The sequence below is a fragment of the Rhinatrema bivittatum genome, chromosome 13 (assembly GCF_901001135.1).
Source record: "Rhinatrema bivittatum chromosome 13, aRhiBiv1.1, whole genome shotgun sequence".
Lineage (NCBI taxonomy): Eukaryota > Metazoa > Chordata > Amphibia > Gymnophiona > Rhinatrematidae > Rhinatrema > Rhinatrema bivittatum.
Genome location: NC_042627.1, coordinates 773,533 through 792,341, shown reverse-complemented (window position 1 = coordinate 792,341; position 18,809 = coordinate 773,533). Strand labels below are relative to the sequence as shown.

At 47.1% G+C, this 18,809-nt stretch overlaps 1 protein-coding gene across 1 annotated transcript; it reads left to right on the top strand.

The window, feature by feature from the left end:
- Positions 1-12,353: 12,353 nt before the first annotated feature.
- On the top strand, positions 12,354-16,229 carry LOC115074683 (macrophage-expressed gene 1 protein-like). The gene has a single exon (XM_029574374.1). It carries the CDS (start codon positions 12,508-12,510, stop codon positions 14,677-14,679), a length of 2,172 nt encoding a protein of 723 aa, XP_029430234.1. The 5' UTR covers positions 12,354-12,507; the 3' UTR covers positions 14,680-16,229.
- Positions 16,230-18,809: the final 2,580 nt, after the last annotated feature.

Below are 18,809 nucleotides of genomic sequence, written 5' to 3'. Positions count from 1 at the left end.
TCCGCCCCTTTTTTTGCTATCACATGCGAAACATCCCATAACCCCCTAAGTTAGACCTACTGTATGGCAGGTCTAACTTATCCAGTTCTCTTCATCGGATAACTATTGATATTCATACAGCTGCATAAGTTAGGATTTCCTATACTTATCCAGTTAAGTAGCACCACCCAATCTACTCACTGACCGCTCATAACGTATCTGGATATCTACTTATCCGGCTAAGTCGTGGCTGCTGATCGTAGCCAGATACTCAGCAGCCGCCATTTAGTTGGATGAGTTTCAATATCAGGTCCATAAAGTAAACCACACAAAAGGGAAATTAACTGCAATCCATTTTCCCAGCTAATCGAACCACAGAATGTAACCATGCAGCTCCCTGAGTTACTTCTCCATCCGGCCAGAACTAAATACAAGCCACAGAAATGCAACCATGCAGCTCCCTGAGTTACTTCTCCATCCGGCCAGAACTAAATACAAGCCACAGAAATGCAACCATGCAGCCTGCTAAAATAATACAGCATCCTGAGCTCCCTGAGTTACTTCTTGGCCAGGTTCTTATGGCCTGGATTGGCCACTGTTGGAAGCAGGATGCTGGGCTTGATGGACCCTTGGTCTGACCCAGTATGGCGTGTTCTTATGTTCTTCATACAGCCAAAACTAAATGCAAGCCACAGAAATGCAGCCAAGCAATTGCTAAAATACTACACCATCCTGAGCTCCCTTAATTATTTCTTCAACCAGAACTAAATGCAAGCCACAGAAATGCAACCTTGCAGCCTGCTACAGTACTGCAGCATCCAGAGCTCCCCTGATTACTTCTTCATCCAGCTGGAACTAGATGCAAGTTGGATAAAAACTCCACGGTCCATATTCGCTGCTGTAGGCTAGTTAGCAGGTTAAACTTATGTGGCTAACTTAGCCTATATATCCAGAGGTGTAGCCCTGCCGCTGAATATATCTGGCTTTCTTAAAGTTAGCTGGATAAGTATACCTGACTAATTTTAGCACAGGTCTATGGGCTGAACAAAATTAGCTGTTAAGTGATCTGTCTAACTCTGAATATGAAAGTTAGGCAGATAACTCTTTCCTCCCATTTCAGCCTGGGAACACCCCTAACTTATGAGGCTAAACTCTAGATGGATAACTTACTATCCAGCTTTAGTTTAGCTGAATAAGTTCCCAAATATTATTTAGCAGGATAACTTCTGAGTTATGTAGCTAAATGCTTTTGAATATGGACCTCATCACACATGCACTCGAAGAAAATCCACTCACAGTGAGAAACCAGGAAAAATGCCAGCAGAAAACCATCAATGAGAAAATATTCCTGCATGTGCGATCACAAGCCCCTCTGTGGCCATGCCCCCTCCTCCTACATGCAGGGAAATACTTACAAAGGGCATAGCCACTGCATGGCCTGTGATCACAAGAGCCAGCTTGCAGGTGCTTTGCATACTTTTGATCAAGTTCTTCCTGTGTCTGAAGAGAACAGAGGCTAAAGGGCAATAATTCTCTGATGCCTATTGAAATTTAGCACCACTGGCAATTGTTTGGCTGTCACTTGGATGCAGATTCAAAGCTGCTCTCTAAATTGGGTGGAGGGGAATTAGGGCTGGAGGGTACTGGAAGCCAAAAAAAAAAAGGATAAGTGCGTAGCTTGCTGGGCAGACTTGATGGGCCATTTGGTCTTCTTCTGCCATCATTTCTATGTTTCTATGTTTACATTGCCAATTCCAGAATGTGGGCTGGTGTGAGGTGCACTGGCAGAGTGGTGTATTCTGTAAGAGGAAGAGGAGGGAGGGGCACAGACAGATGGGTATATTCTGGAAGAGGAGGGGGTGAGCGCACAGACAGAGGGGTATATTCTGAAAGAGGAAGAGGAGGGGGTGAGCGCACAGACAGAGGGGTATATTCTGGAAGAGGAGGGGATGTGAGGTACACAGACAGAGGGGTATATTCTGGAAGAGGATGGGGTGGGAGGGGCACAGACAGAGGGGTATATTCTGGAAGAGGATGGGGTGGGAGGGGCACAGACAGAGGGGTATATTCTGAAGAGGAGGGGGTGTGAGGTACACAGACAGAGGGGTATATTCTGAAAGAGGATGGGGTGGGAGGGGCACAGACAGAGGGGTATATTCTGGAAGAGGAGGGGATGGGAGGGGCACAGACAGAGGGGTATATTCTGGAAGAGGAGGGGGTGAGCGCACAGACAGAGGGGTATATTCTGAAAGAGGAGGGGATGTGAGGTACACAGACAGAGGGGTATATTCTGGAAGAGGATGGGGTGGGAGGGGCACAGACAGAGGGGTATATTCTGAAAGAGGAAGAGGAGGGGGTGAGCGCACAGACAGAGGGGTATATTCTGGAAGAGGAGGGGATGTGAGGTACACAGACAGAGGGGTATATTCTGGAAGAGGATGGGGTGGGAGGGGCACAGACAGAGGGGTATATTCTGGAAGAGGATGGGGTGGGAGGGGCACAGACAGAGGGGTATATTCTGAAGAGGAGGGGGTGTGAGGTACACAGACAGAGGGGTATATTCTGAAAGAGGATGGGGTGGGAGGGGCACAGACAGAGGGGTATATTCTGGAAGAGGAGGGGATGGGAGGGGCACAGACAGAGGGGTATATTCTGGAAGAGGAGGGGGTGAGCGCACAGACAGAGGGGTATATTCTGAAAGAGGAGGGGATGTGAGGTACACAGACAGAGGGGTATATTCTGGAAGAGGATGGGGTGGGAGGGGCACAGACAGAGGGGTATATTCTGAAAGAGGATGGGGTGGGAGGGGCACAGACAGAGGGGTATATTCTGGAAGAGGAGGGGGTGTGAGGTACACAGAGGGGTATATTCTGGAAGAGGAGGGGGTGTGAGGTGCACAGACAGAGGGGTATATTCTAGAAGAGGAGGGGGTGTGAGGTACACAGAGGGGTATATTCTGGAAGAGGAGGGGATGTGAGGTGCACAGACAGAGGGGTATATTCTGGAAGAGGAGGGGGTGTGAGGTGCACAGACAGAGGGGTATATTCTGGAAGAGGAGGGGATGTGAGGTGCACAGACAGAGGGGTATATTCTGGAAGAGGAGGGGGTGAGTGCACAGATAGAGGGGTATATTCTGAAAGAGGAAGAGGAGGGAGGGGCACTGGTTGAACTGTGCAGGAAGAGAAAGGTTATGAGAGGGCAATAGGAACTACAGAATGGAGTCACGAGGGGTTGCAGATGTCAGATGCCTGCGTGAGTCAGAGCCCGGTTCTTGCAGCCTCAGCCTTTGGCTCTGGGCCCAGTTTCAATATAAGGATGTTAGACGGGAAGCAGCCCCTTCAGGCTGTGTCAAATAAAGTGCAGCCCTGGCAAATCCCCGCTCCTCCTTCCACCAGCAAAGAGAGAGGAGTTTCATTCCAGCTCTGTGAAATAAATTTCAGCTTGCATTTATCAATCGTTTTACTGATTAAAAATCACTCATGGCAATGCACAAATAACACTTGATGTCCCATTACGAATTTAGCAATACAGGGAGAGATATTTAAGGTATATAATATTTAAGGTATATAAGTTATAAAGTTATAAATAAATAATAGCTTCAAGTCCCGCGGGATCCAAACTCCTAGATACTTTAATTTACCCGGGCCCACGTGTCTGGAAGGTGCGTGTTTAAACCCAAGCCCTCCGACTTAGCATAATTTATTTTGAGGCCAGCATTCATATGGAAGTGGTCAAACAAAATGATAATAGCAGGCACGCTAGTTCTGGGCCGCCCAACAAATAGTAAAAGGTCATCTGCGAACAGAGCCATTTTGAGAGGGTGTCCATCCACACTAATTCCACTAATACCCCGTTCCCGTCAGAGGCAGATGGCCAGGGGCTCCAGGGCTAGGACAAACAGCAAGGGGGAAAGGGGGCAGCCCTGGCAGACTCCACAATGAATGGGAAAAGCCCTCGTAGGCATTCCGTTGAGTAAAATGGTAGCACTGGGATTGCTGTAAAGGGTGCATAACCATTGCAGATAGACACCTGAAAAACCATCCTGCTGTAGCACCCAAAACATATACTCTCATGAGAGAGAATCGAAAGCATTCTCGGCGTCTAGGCTTAGGATCAGTGCTTCTGCCTGATAACTCAGAGCCACCCACAATCGGGGTACATTCCGCACCCCTCGACGTCCCATTACGAACCCAGACTGATCCTCATGAATAAGGCACGGTAGGATAGTGGACAACCTGGCAGCTAGGACTGAGGCTAGGATTTTAATATCCACATTAAGCAACGAGATAGGGTGATAGGACCCCACCTCCAGTGGACCCTTACCCGGTTTAGGGGGAACCACAATAACAGATTGGTTAGAAACCGCTGGTAGGGTATTAGTTTGTAATACGTCCCCAGAGTAGGATTGCAGGGGGGTGGGATCTCCAAGACCTAGAATTTTATAATACTCGGACGCAAACCCATCCTACCCAGCCGCTTTACCTAGCTTAAGTTTTTGAATAATGGCATACATTTCCTGATTAGTAATAGGTTGATTTGTTATAGCCAGCTGCTTTTGTGTAAGGCGAGGCCAAGGAAGCCCATGAAACAGCGTTTCCGCCATCTCTTTACTCACCTGTGCTTTCATGCGTTTAAACATGGTGTATAATTTAGACCGCTTTACCGGGGAATGGATGCCATCCACATTCATGGTAATAATTTTAACATGTGCCATGATATAGGAAATTGATCCGACACACACCGAAGTAGACCTTGCACTCTCAATTATGACCAACAATACAAGTGCAAGAATGAAGTAAGATCCTGGGAAAGTTTTCAAATTGGTTATTTATTTAATATTTTCATTGCGGCTACTCCTTGTTTTAGATACAGTCCTTAGGGGGATTCATCTAAGGACTGTATCTAAAACAAGGAGTAGCCGCAATGAAAATATTAAATAAATAACCAATTTGAAAACTTTCCCAGGATCTTACTTCAGTCTTGCACTTGTATTGTTGGCCATGATATAGGAGCAACATTAGAGACATGAACCGGAACCTATCAAGGCCCTGCGCTACACAAACCACAATCTCCCCTTGGCCTCCCAGCCTAGGCCCTGGGGGGTAGATGACATACAGTGCCCCTTGCATTACTGAAAACTCCTGAGACCAACCCGAAATGGTCCTCCCCCCAACCCCCCCCCCCACTATCACACACAACAACACACCAAGCAACCACACACATCGTACCCTCAACAGGATCACCCCCCAATGCTCCATGAGGCTCAGAGCAGATCCAGTCCTGCTCTCTGGGAACCAGAGTCCCCCTCCTCTGGCCCCACTCCTCATCCGTCACTATGTTTGGTTCTAGATCAGGCATGACCACTGCCCTAAAGTCTCAGGTAGCCCATGCGGGCAGGCCCCAGGAAGCAACATCCATGGCCCGACAGAATTTCGAATACTGGGCAAATGCGGGGTAAATAAAGGCAAGCCCCCCCCTGACAGCGACCTCCTGGCCTGCTCATAAAACTTCCTGAGGTAGGCGCGCGAGAGGCCAACATTAAACAAGGGCCGAGCGCCGCTCAGGAGCATACCCTTCTGCCCCCAGTGGACCCTTGCCAAAGTACCAAAAGGGTGTCGTGTACTGGCCTCCTCAGCTCGTACATGAATATGGCAAATCCACACCAGTATGCGTGGAAAGGTGGTGTCACTCTTGGCTAGGTACCCACAACTGCAGAAACTGAGGAAACTGGTAAAGTAGTAAACTAGGAACCATCGCCCAGAAGGGCTATATTCTTCACTCCCCTTCCAGCCTTGGAAGGGTCGCCAAGAAGCCATCCGCCTCCTCTGAGGTGAAGAAGATAGTTTTGTTGTCGTGTTGGACCCGTAGTTTCGCCGGGTATAGCAAGGCAAACTGGATGCCCCGCTTATGGAGTGCTGTACAAGCGGGGGCCATTATCTTCCTCTGCGCTGCGGTGCTGGCCGGGAAGTCATTAAACAGCAGCAGCCAGTGACCTTTATATTCCACCTCCTTTTTCTGACGGTACGCCTGTAGCAATTGTGTCTTGTGATCCCAGTTGAGAATCCGAGCCATTACAGGCCTCGGCCGCCCCAGGCCATCATGAGCCGGGCCCACACGATGCACCTGTTCACATTGGAGCTTTTCGCCAGTTAAGATGAGGCCCACCTGCTGTGGGAGCCATAGCTCTACCAGGTCCTTCAGCTCTCCGTCCCTCAGCTCCTCAGGGAGGCCCACGATCTTAAGGTTATTCCGGCAGTCTCTATCCTCCTGCTCCTCCATTTTGGCAAGGAGCTCGCGCTGCTGGTCCTGAAGGTCTGCCACGTGGCGTTCTGAAGTCGCTAAGAGGTCCCCAAGATCAGAGATGATGCCTTCCTCGGTGTCTAACCTCTTGGGCATGGCCTTCCACCGCCAATTTGATGTCCTCCATCGCAGTCTGCGGCTTGTAGAGACGTCCATCCAGTGCCTCTGTCACTCTCTGTGAAATTTTCTGCAGGGCCTCCTCCGTGACAGAGGCCAGCAAGGGCTCCCCTGTCTGAGCTGCCACGGCCATTTTGGCTGCACGCGGTCGATGGGGTCGGCGCTCCGATTTGCAGTGGGTAACCCGCCCTGCGCATTACCCGCGGGATTTCTCGCAATGGCGGGGACTCAGCAGCACCTCCGGCAGCCGGCACCAGGTAGGGGCATCAGAAACGAGTGGTAGGAACGGCGAAATTTACAGTTTCGTGGGAGCGGGGCCACGGAGCTTTCTCCCTTCACTTCCGCCTCCTACACATCATCGCCGGAAGTCCAAGTGTTGATACTTTTAATGCAGGTGCAACATTGTGCCCCACTACGATGGCAGGGGAAAAAGTGAATTGGATTCAGACAACAACCAAGAGTGTCCAGACTTTTATGGTCTGGGGTTCTGATATGCAGACATAAGTGAAAAAGTACAGGACTGCTTCTGCCTCAGCAATTTTTATCATAAAGCTAGGGGACAAGTGCACAGAGTGGCAGTCACTACATTAGGAAGCTTGCTGGGCAGACTGAATGGACCATTTTGTCCTTTTCTGCTGTCATTTCTATGTTACTATATTAGGAGTTACCACCCAGGATAAAGATCTGGGCATCACAGTGGATAATGGATATTCCATTAAAATCGTCGGCTCAGTGTGCTGTGGCCGTCAGAAAAACAAACGAAATGTTTGGAATTATTAGGAAGGGAATGGCAAATAAAACAGAGGATGTCATAATGCTTCTGTATCGCTCTACGGTGAGACTGCACCTTAAATACTGCCTGCAATTCTGGTCGCCGCATCTCAAAAAAGACCTAGGTGCACTGGAGAAAGTGCAGAGAAGAGTGACTGAATTTATAAAGGACATGGAACTGCTCCCTTATGAGGAAAGGCTAAAAAGGTTAGGGCTGCTGAGCTTGGAGAGAGATGGCTGAGGAGGGATATGATAGAGCTCTACAAAATCATGAAAGGACTGGAATGGGTATATGAGAATCAGTTATTTACTTTTTCAGATAATACAAGGACTAGGAGGCACTCAATGAAGTTAGCAAGTAGCAAATTTAAAATAAATCGGAGAAAATTATTTCACTCAATGCACAAATAAGCTCTGGAATTCATTGCCAGAGGATGTGGTTAAGGCAGTTAGTATAGCTGGGTTTAAAAAAGGTTTGGATAAGTTCCTGCAGGAAAAATCCCTAAACTGCTATTAATCAATAGGGAATAGCCAGTGCTTGTTGCCGGCATGGGATCGATTTAATGTTTGGGTACTTGCCAAGTATTTGTGACTTGGAAACAAGACACTTTGCTTGATGGCCCTTGGTGTGACCCAGAATGGCACATCTTATGTTATGCTGTTCCTTCCTCCTCCATGACACTCCTGGCTCCACCTTCTCACTCAAAAGCCCCTCCCTTCTTGGAGTTCTCCCTCCTCCTAGCGATTTCCCATTGTTTGCCCTCAGGACCCTTCCTTCATGGGATTGGTGGAAGAAAAGGAAGTCCTCAGAAAGCCCAGAGGTGCAGGGCTCGGGTTAAGCTTCCAATCTGTTCAGACACTGGGCTTGATGGACCTTTGGTCTGACCCAATATGGCAAGTCTTATGTTCTTATGAGATTACAGAAATGTGAAAAAGTCTCCGGATTTGTAGCTAAACTCATTTAAATGGCTAAGTTATCTTTCTGTTGCATTTACCTTTCTAAAATCTCTATTGGGATCAAAAAGTCCACAAATCTAGCAACAGCTTTGCTCCATTTGCAGCACTAAGGGGGTCTATGCTGTGTCCCACCTCATCCCCAAGGCGTCCATTCAGAATGGGAAAGGAGGCAGGGACACCGCCCAGGTCTCTGCAGGAGAGAGGAGGGACTCTGTCAGCCCGATTTCTAAAGCTTCTTTAAAACTCTGCTCACTGGGGTTTCACTGGGAGTGTGGGAAATTCCCGCCAAAACAGGAGCCTATTGCTGGATGCAGGGAACTGGCCAGCTCTGGGATGCACTCGTCTTACATAAACAACACCCAGAGGTCAATATTCAAAAAGCCAGGAAGTGGGGTAAGTCATCTGTGTAAAGTTATGCATATAATGTCCTGAATATTCAGCAGGACTTACCTGGATACATGAGTGGCTGAAATTACCCACATAAACTTACTTGCAGAACATCATGCAAATAATTTTAGGAGCTATTTTTACAACCAAAACTTTAGTCAGAAAGCTCTCGATATATATTTATACACCAACTAAAGTTTAGCTCTGCTTCCAGAGCCTCTGCAGCGAGGCCCTTTCCTATCCAGATAATTTCTACGCATGCACGAAGCTGTGGGCACAAATTCATGCAGTTGGCAGGGAGAGAGATTCAAATCTTGGTTTATGGGCAAGTAACTCCAAAGGTCACACACACAAAGGCTTGGAATATTTATATTCCACTTTTTTTTCCCCAGCACTTCAAAGTGGATTACATTCAGGTACTGTAGGTATTTCCCATTGTTTGACCTCAGGACCCTTCCTTCATGGGATTGGTGGAAGAAAAGGAAGTCCTCATAGGGTTTAGGATCTAAGTTTGTACCTGAGGCAATGGAGGGTAAAGTGACTGCCCAAGGTCACAAGGAGGGACAGCAGGACTCATACACTGGTCTCCAGGTTCATAGCCCCCTGCTCTAACCACTAGCCTACTCCTCCACTCGCTCACACAGCCTCTCTCTTACATACATGTACACACTGCAGACACAGCCTCTCTCTTACATACATGCACACACTGCAGACACAGCCTCTCTCACATACATGCACACACTGCAGACACAGCCTCTCTCTAACATACATGCACACACTGCAGACACAGCCTCTCTCACATACATGTACACACTGCAGACACAGCCTCTCTCTTACATACATGCACACACTGCAGACACAGCCTCTCTCTCACACACATGCACACACTGCAGACACAGCCTCTCTCACATACATGTACACACTGCAGACACAGCCTCTCTCACATACATGTACACACTGCAGACACAGCCTCTCTCACATACATGCACACACTGCAGACACAGCCTCTCTTACATACATGCACACACTGCAGACACAGCCTCTCACATACATGTACACACTGCAGACACAGCCTCTCTCTTACATACATGCACACACTACAGACACAGCCTCTCTCTTACATACATGCACACACTACAGACACAGCCTCTCACATACATGTACACACTGCAGACACAGCCTCTCTTACATACATGTACACACTGCAGACACAGCCTCTCTTACATACATGCACACACTGCAGACACAGCCTCTCTCTTACATACATGCACACACTACAGACACAGCCTCTCTCTTACATACATGCACACACTGCAGACACAGCCTCTCTCTTACATACATGCACACACTGCAGACACAGCCTCTCACATACATGGACACACTGCAGACACAGCCTCTCACATACATGGACACACTGCAGACACAGCCTCTCTTACATACATGTACACACTGCAGACACAGCCTCTCTCTTACATACATGCACACACTGCAGACACAGCCTCTCTTTTACATACATGCACACACTGCAGACACAGCCTCTCTTTTACATACATGCACACACTGCAGACACAGCCTCTCTTACATACATGCACACACTGCAGACACAGCCTCTCTCTTACATACATGCACACACTGCAGACACAGCATTAGCCCTCTATACACACATAGCCTTTGCCTTATAGGCACAGATATTTTATTTATTTATTTTGCTTTTCTATACCGACATGTGCATGTTAGAGAGAATGTATGATTCTTGAAATATTTTTTGTGATTTTAGCCTCTATCCTTAGGACAGGATGCCTTTAATTTTGGAAAAATATGTACTTCTTTATCAGCCCCCTCTCCCTGCCCCAACAATCACATCTACCTATGAATATATCCACCGCTTACTGATATTTACATTTCCTTGGGAAAGTCCTGCATGCTACTCGACTATATTGAATTCAAGCATGAGGTAATAAATGTGATTATGCTCTCCACTTTAGACAGATTTTGTAAAGATGATTGGAGTATGAATGTCTATGAAAGATGTGTGAATGGACAGTAGCCAAGGTTGAAGCCTTGAAGGCTGGCTTTTCTGGTTACAAGTTTCAAACTTCTGCTAATTCACTCCCTTTTTGTGTGCGTATTGGGATGTCCCAGCATTCACACCAACCTGTCTGCTGCTCTAAAACAGGCTGCACTTTCTCTGCTATATTCTCTTGCGCAGGATCAGTGAAAATATACAAATTCCTCTCTACTCTGAGTGGAAACAAACAATTCCCACTGATATTCGGCACCACCTGGCTAAAGTTAGAAGGGTATATGTTGCAGAGCACCTCTCTGGATGTGTTACACTGAATATCCAGAGCTGGGCCTCCCACTCAACATGCATCCTCCTTCCTTGGAGCCAGCATTTTTACTCATATGTAAATGCATTTCAGAAACCACTGACTTTCACATATTTAAAACCAAATCAGAAAACTCACAGAATCGTAAAATCACAAATTAGTTGTTTTCAGCTTTCATGGATCCACACACAGAGCCTGTTTCTTATTTACACACCCATACACACACTGTTTCTTATATATAGACACACACAAGCCTGTTTCTTAAATATATATATACATACATAATCCCACAGCCTATTTCATATATACACACATACACAAGCCTGTTTCTTATTTACACACACATACACACACTGTTTCTTATATATAGACAGACACACACACAAGCCTGTTTCTTATTTACACACACATACACACACTGTTTCTTATATATATATATATATATATATATATATATACACACACACACACACACACATAGACAGCCCAGACAGCTTGTTTCTTGTGTGTGTGTGTATATATATACACATACACAGAGTGTGTACACAGTGTGTGTATATATATACACACACACACAGCGCCTATTTTTATATACATACACACACCTTCCCCTAACATACATACACACACGTATACACACACACACAGAGCCTTTGCCTTACATGCACACGCGCACATACACACACCTTCCCCTAACATACATACACATACGTGTATGCACACACACACACACAGAGCCTTTGCCTCACATGCACACACATACATACATATATGTGTATGCACACACACAGAGCCTTTGCCTCACATGCACACACCTTTCCCCTAACATACATACACATACGTGTATGCACACACACACACACAGAGCCTTTGCCTCACATGCACACATACATACACATACGTGTATGCACACACACAGAGCCTTTGCCTTACATGCACACACCTTCCCCTAACATACATACACATACGTGTATGCACACACACACACACAGAGCCTTTGCCTCACATGCACACATACATACACATACGTGTATGCACACACACAGAGCCTTTGCCTTACATGCACACATGTTTACATTACATACCGCACACACACAGTCTCTTACATGCCCACACCCTTTATCTTACCTGCACATACATGCACCCTTTGTCTTTCTCGCTAACTCTGACACACACACGCACATTTTTTAAACATAAAAGGGGAAGTTTTGGGGGCTGTTCTGCAGTCTCCTCAGTGAAACTGATCAGCAGATCCTGCTGTTTGGGGCAGACTCATTAAAAGAAGTTGTGTTCTGCTTCCTTGTTTTCTCTTATGGATTAGTTTGTGAAAGGTTGGGTTGATGACTCCACTCCACGCCTCCTCCTATTCTGACCACCATCCCTCCCCCGTGCCTTGGAATTTCCATTCTAGCAATGGCAGAATCTGATAGGACAGTGGCAGTCTGGCAAAGTGCCCCTTTCTTTCCCGCTAATTTGCATGCCTTTTACTTCCTCAAAGCTCAGTCACTGATACAGAGCCAAGTCGGTCGGTACAGACAGAAAGGAAAGGAAAGGCAGGAACCAGGCAGATACAAAAGAAAGAAAAGGCACAGAAGGCAACCAGGGGAAGAAGGTCCTTTACTGAGCTGCCGTGTGCCTCTTCCCTTCCCCACGCACTCACTCAGCCATGCCACTCCTGCTCGTGGCTCTGCTGATTCTGTATTCTGCTGCCTCTGAGGTGCAGGGCTATGGTTTCCAGGACTGTAAGAAGGCACTGGGGGCAAACGTGCTGGAGGTACTGCCTGGAGGTGGCTGGGACAACCTGCGCAACGTGGAGATGGGGACTGTGATGAGCGTAAACTACTCCCTGTGTCGAACCACCGAAGACGGGGACTACATCATCCCCAATGACATCTATGTCATTGCCCGCAAACAAAGCAGCGTGGAGATAAACTCGGAGCTCATTGAAAGCTGGCTCAACTACACCGATGGCTTCTCCCGCTCCATAAATGCTGAGGCTTCCTTCCTCTCGCTGGTCAATGGAAAGTTCTCCAGCAGCAGTCAAGAGACCAAAATGCACAATGTCTACGACCAGACAGTGACCACACGCGTGCAGGTGCGCCATCACATCTATTCTGTTAAGGCTGCCCCCAACTTTGCTTTTGACTCAGCTTTCAAGAAACAACTAATCGACATTGGCAATAAACTGGAGAACAACCAGAGCAGGGAAGCAGAATATGTGGCAGAACTTCTTGTCCTGAATTATGGGACTCATGTTCTGACGAGCTTGGAAGCTGGGGCTAGTTTGGTGCAGGAGGATCAGATCAAAAAGACCTTCATGCTGGACCATATCAGTCTCAAAGCAGCTGTCACTGCCGCAGCATCTGCTACTTTCTTCAGCAAAATTAATGTTGGCATTGGTGGTGGCACCCAGGTTCTGGACGATGTCGCCAAGAGCTACATGGAGAACACAGTGGATTCTAAGATTGAGAGCCATGGTAGTATACCCTTCTATCCAGGCATCACCCTCCAAAAGTGGCAGGAGGGTATCTCAAACCGACTGGTGTCCATTGACAAGTTTGGTCTTCCTCTTCCCTTCTTCATAAACGTAGAAACTCTATCAGATTTGCCCGAGCCCACAGTGAAACGAGTGGCAGCTACATTGGAGCGTGCCATCCGCCTGTATTATGCCGTCAACACACACCCAGGCTGTGTCAACATCAATTCACGAAACTTCAACTTTCAGGCAAATGTGGATGATGGGTCATGCCAGGATGCTAACACCAACTTCACTTTTGGAGGCATCTACCAGGAATGCCAAGGGTTATTTGGGGAGGACACTGAGGAGCTCTGCCAATCATACCGCACCAAGAACCCACTAACAGGTGACTTCTCCTGCCCACCCAACTATATCCCTATCCTGATGCATGGTGAGGAGCGGTCAGTGACCAAACCAAAAACTGAATGCCATAAATCATGCCATAGATGTTGGCTGGTTGCTAAATGCTGTCACACGGAATGTGGTATCAACTACTACTCCAGCAAGGTGCATTTCAACGCCTACTGGTGTGCAGCTTTGGCACCAGTGCCTCAGAATTCTGGCTTCCTCTTTGGCGGACTTTACAGCGTCGGTGAGGTGAACCCTCTTACAGGCACCAATGCCTGTCCCTCCTACTTCTACCCACTATCACTCTTTGAGAATCTAAAAGTATGTGTGAGTGATGACTATGAGATGGGGTTCCAGTTCTCTGTGCCATTTGGAGGCTTCTTCAGTTGTGAATCTGGCAATCCCCTGACCGGATTGCTAAAGGGACAGAGTCCAGGACTCCTGCAGGATTTCTTTTACCAGAACCCCACTGACTACCCCATGAAGTGCCCAACGGGATATAGCCAGCATAAAGCTTACATAAGTGATGGCTGCCAGGTCCTGTACTGCTTGCAGGCAGGGACATTATTTGCCCAACGTCTCCCTCCCATCAACCTCCCACCATTCCTCTGGACTCCATCCTTCAACTCCAGCACTTCACAGGCTGTGCTGGTGCGAGCTGAAGGCAGCAAAGCCTGGGTGAAGCTGCAAGGCACCAACCTTTGGAAGTTAGCAAATGCCACGGATGAAGAGAAACTATCCATGCTTCTCAACCCAGAATTCTCAAGGGGGCCCAGTGGAGGTGCAGTAGCAGGCATCACCATTGCAGTGACAGCTCTGCTTGCAGCTGTGATAATAGCAGTGATCTATGGTGTCCGGCACTACAAGAACCGGGGCTTCAAAGAGGTACAGCCAAGGCACCTGGTTGAGAACCATGAAAGCTACGGTACTATAGAGAGCAATCCCGACACAGTGACTGATAGCTCGGCCTGAGGGCCAGCAGCTGGGTAGGTAATTTCACTCTTCCTCTCAGGAATCACTGCTCCTCCTGGGAATCCTGACATCATTGCTCCATTTTCAGGTCTATCTATAGGTTACACATCAACACATTGTTTTCTAATTGAGGACATAGCTAAAGATACATTATTAAAGGGGATCTGTTAAAGAGGGTAGCACACGTGCATTGTTATCATAAGGACTGCATATTACATGCTCAGCACAAAAACGCTGTTAAAGAAAGACCTCAGGGCTTCCCGTTTCTTTTTCTAGCATGGATTTCTTTTACATCTTAATCTCCCAATGGATCCAGCTCTTAGACACGCAGCCTCTCTTCCCATTTCTACTGTCCTCCTCACCCTGCATCTGCTTCATTAGCAACACCTTTCAAGTACTTCGTTGCCATTCCTAAGATGATAGTGAGTTGTAAAGCATGAAAAGGATTTTTCCTGCATTTCTTTGTGTAATGCTGGTCTTGTGATCCTGCCAGGGTGAGAGCATTTCCCCACATATTGAAGGGAAATCCCCATGTGTACTGAGAACTCACTGCAGTGACACACCTTACCTGCTTTCTGTTGCAGTCTCAGATCTCTCAGAATTTGCTTTCCAATATAGTAGGACACTTCAGCCCTTAACATTCATTAATTCTCCACAATGCATGCAAATAAGAGCCAGGGGCCCAAGAGTTTTCAAGTTAGTATTGCAATAGAATTAGTAGCAAAAGTGTAGACAAAAAAAGAAAGGAAGATATACTAACAGGACAAAGCAAAAAGTTACCATGCAAAATAGGAGCTATTTTTTATTTAAAGCAATTCAGTGTTTGTTGATTTTCATCTGCACTTTGTCACATTCAACTCACAGAATTCAGCTTTGGTCCCACAGAATTTATGGCTGGTTCGGGCTTCCCCTGGCACCGAGTCCTCCATATGCTCCCTACAGCAACATCCCAGGTCCTCGTTTCCTGCCAGCACAGAAAAGGCTGAGCAAACATTGCACAAATAAACCATTATATTTACTCAGGGTTGGTTCATTTTTTGCACTGATTTTCTCCTTTTGCTGCATTAAGCAATAGTAAATTCCCAGGTAAATGAAACATGAAGAGCTTTCTTTACAAAGTTGGCAAGAATGCACTAAAGTTAGTGTCTGATTTTACAAGACGCTTCCCATCGATGCAGAGCAGAAATTATCCAATGCTAATGGACTGTTGGGACTGTGAAACTTTTAAAATAGCCAACAAAACAAGTGATCTAGCTGAAGCCTTCCTGATTCCTCCAGATGCAGACACTGCATGTGCACTTCAGGGAGACATGCAGAGAACCAGCAAAACGTTTTTCAGGGTACTGCTGGTAACTATGCAACTAATGCCTTTGCCATGTTGTGAACAGATGATTTCTGCCATTTTTTTTTGTCTTTTATTATCATTTGAAGGGGCAAGATGGGGGTATAGATTGCTTAAATATGTTGAATGCCAATCTACTGAATTATATTTTGTCACCAATGCATGCTTGCTTTAATTTAAAAAGAAAATAAAATGAACCTTGAATATATTTCCTGTTTAAGTATTTATTTATTTTTTTTTTTTACTTACGATCAAATGTGTTGCCTGGGTAGAGAGATGAGGTTAACCTCATTTTGGCTAAGATTATAAGAATTGGTACATGAAACTGGATGGACCTTGGCCAGACTGGAAGGACTTAACTTCCCATAATAATAATCTCTGTAGTATTTAAACCTCTGTTCCCTGACCTGATAAAACAAGGATAATTCTCCAAAGCTAGCCACAGAGGTATTGTTAGTGCAATGAAAAGATATCACTTACTTGTTTGTTGATTCTACATACACCTAGAAACATGACTGCAGAAAAAGGCCATACAGTCTCTCTCATCTGCCCGTTCATACCAACTTCTCATCCCTACAGTCCTACCCCTCCTTCAGAGACCCTCTGATTACCCCATTCCTTCTTGAATTCCATACTCCTGGGGGAATTCTGCGCACAACAATTTAAAAATCTGCAAAATTCTGCACACATTATATTAGCCAAAATAACGAAATATACATCAACATTTGAGTCATTAATGTAAAATGTAATACAGAAACGTTTTTACTCAAAGATGCAGAGTTTTACATATTTTGAGTAGAATTCCCCTAGAAATACACGGTAAGAGTGTCCCTTTCTCCCTCTTTCCCTACTCTTCTGGCTGGACCCCTTTCACTCTGCACTCTCAAGCCCAAACTCCTCTGCTCCTCAAAATGATAAGGGGAATGGAACAGCTCCCCTATGAGGAAAGACTAAAGAGGTTAGGACTTTTCAGCTTGGAGAAGAGACGACTGAGGGGGGATATGATAGAGGTGTTTAAAATCATGAGAGGTCTAGAACGGGTAGATGTGAATCGGTTATTTACTCTTTCGGATAGTAGAAAGACTAGGGGACACTCCATGAAGTTAGCATGGGGCACATTTAAAACTAATCGGAGAAAGTTCTTTTTTACTCAACTGCACAATTAAACCCTGGAATTTGTTGCCAGAGGATGTGGTTAGTGCAGTTAGTGTAGCTGTGTTTAAAAAAGGATTGGATAAGTTCTTGGAGGAGAAGTCCATTACCTGCTATTAAGTTCACTTAGAGAATAGCCACTGCCATTAGCAATGGTTACATGGAATAGACTTAGTTTTTGGGTACTTGCCAGGTTCTTATGGCCTGGATTGGCCACTGTTGGAAACAGGATGCTGGGCTTGATGGACCCTTGGTCTGACCCAGTATGGCAGGTTCTTATGTTCTCCCTCACTTCCCCTTTCTCATTCACCTCGGTCACTCATCCTCCTCCCCCTCGGTTCTCACCCCCCCCCCCTTCCCTTCCCCCACTCAAACTCCCTTCCCTCAGTCTTTTTCACCCTCTTTCTCCCACTGCCTCCCTCCCCTCTCACTGAAACCCCCTTCCCTCACTCTCACCTCCCTCCCCATTCTCACTCCCATTCCCTCCCGAGTCACTCCCCACCCTCTCCCAATACCATCCCTCACGCTCATCCCCTCCCAGTCACTACGCTATGTGACTCACTCCTTCCCCTGCGGCACATCTGTCAGAGCTCTCGTCGTCCCTCCCGTCCAAACACCCCCCCCCCCCCCCCGATACTCCTTGTCCACGCGCTGAGCTTGCGCGGTTCTCGTCTCCATGGAGAGAGATGCACGGCACGTCGGTCAGAGCCTATCCTCTTCCCTTTCCTTCCCCTCTCACCTCATCCACAACCCCTTCCCTCTCCCTCAGCTCTCCTCCACTCCCTCTTTTTCTCTTCTCCACTCCTTCTCTTCTCCACAACTTTACCCTTCCCACGTACTCACTCACATCCTCTTCCTTCTTTCCCCTCTCATTTCCCCTTTCCTTCCCCTCTCACCTCATCCACAACCCCTTCCCTCTCCCTCAGCTCTCCTCCACTCCCTCTTTTTCTCTTCTCCACAACTTTACCCTCCCCACTTATTCACTCAAATCCTCTTCCTTCCATCCCCTCTCATCTTCCCTTTCCTTCCTCTCTCACCTCATCCACAACCCCTTCCCTCTCCCGATGTTGTCGCACCAGCGGCAGCAGCTGCTCGGGTCCCTCATTCTTGCTGCAAGATGTCGGCCGCTCGCCCGCCACCCCAGGGTCCCGTTAAGCGCGGCCCCGCTGGACGGTGCAGACATGGAGATGAGAGGTCTCCGGGAGTCTCTCTCTCGCACGCGCCTCACCACCGAGCTCGTTGCTGGCCCACCCGACGCTCGGATACCACTGCTGCCGCTGCTCCTCCCCACCACTTCCAAGGCAGCCCTCACACGGCTCCATTTTCTCCCAGCGCCATGTTGCTGCGCTCTGACCGACGTGCTCTCTCTCCCGTGCATGCTCGGTAAAGCTGCTCTCTCGCCCGTGCATGCTCGGTAAAGCTGCTCTCTCGCCCGCGCATGCGAGGTAAAGCTGCTCTCTCGCCCGCGCATTTGTGGGACGTCGGTCAGAGCCCATTTATAATATATTGTAGATGTTCTTTGTTATAGAAAAATTGTAATTTAACTGAGAATGTTCTTATAGGTTGTGGTATACACTGGCATCATGTAAATAATATTGTTCAATCATAAATAAATGAGACGTACACACTGAAAAAG

Excerpts from the sequence above, each read along its gene's own strand:
- LOC115074683 (XM_029574374.1), top strand. The coding sequence starts at position 12,508 with ATGCCACTCCTGCTCGTGGCTCTGCTGATTCTGTATTCTGCTGCCTCT.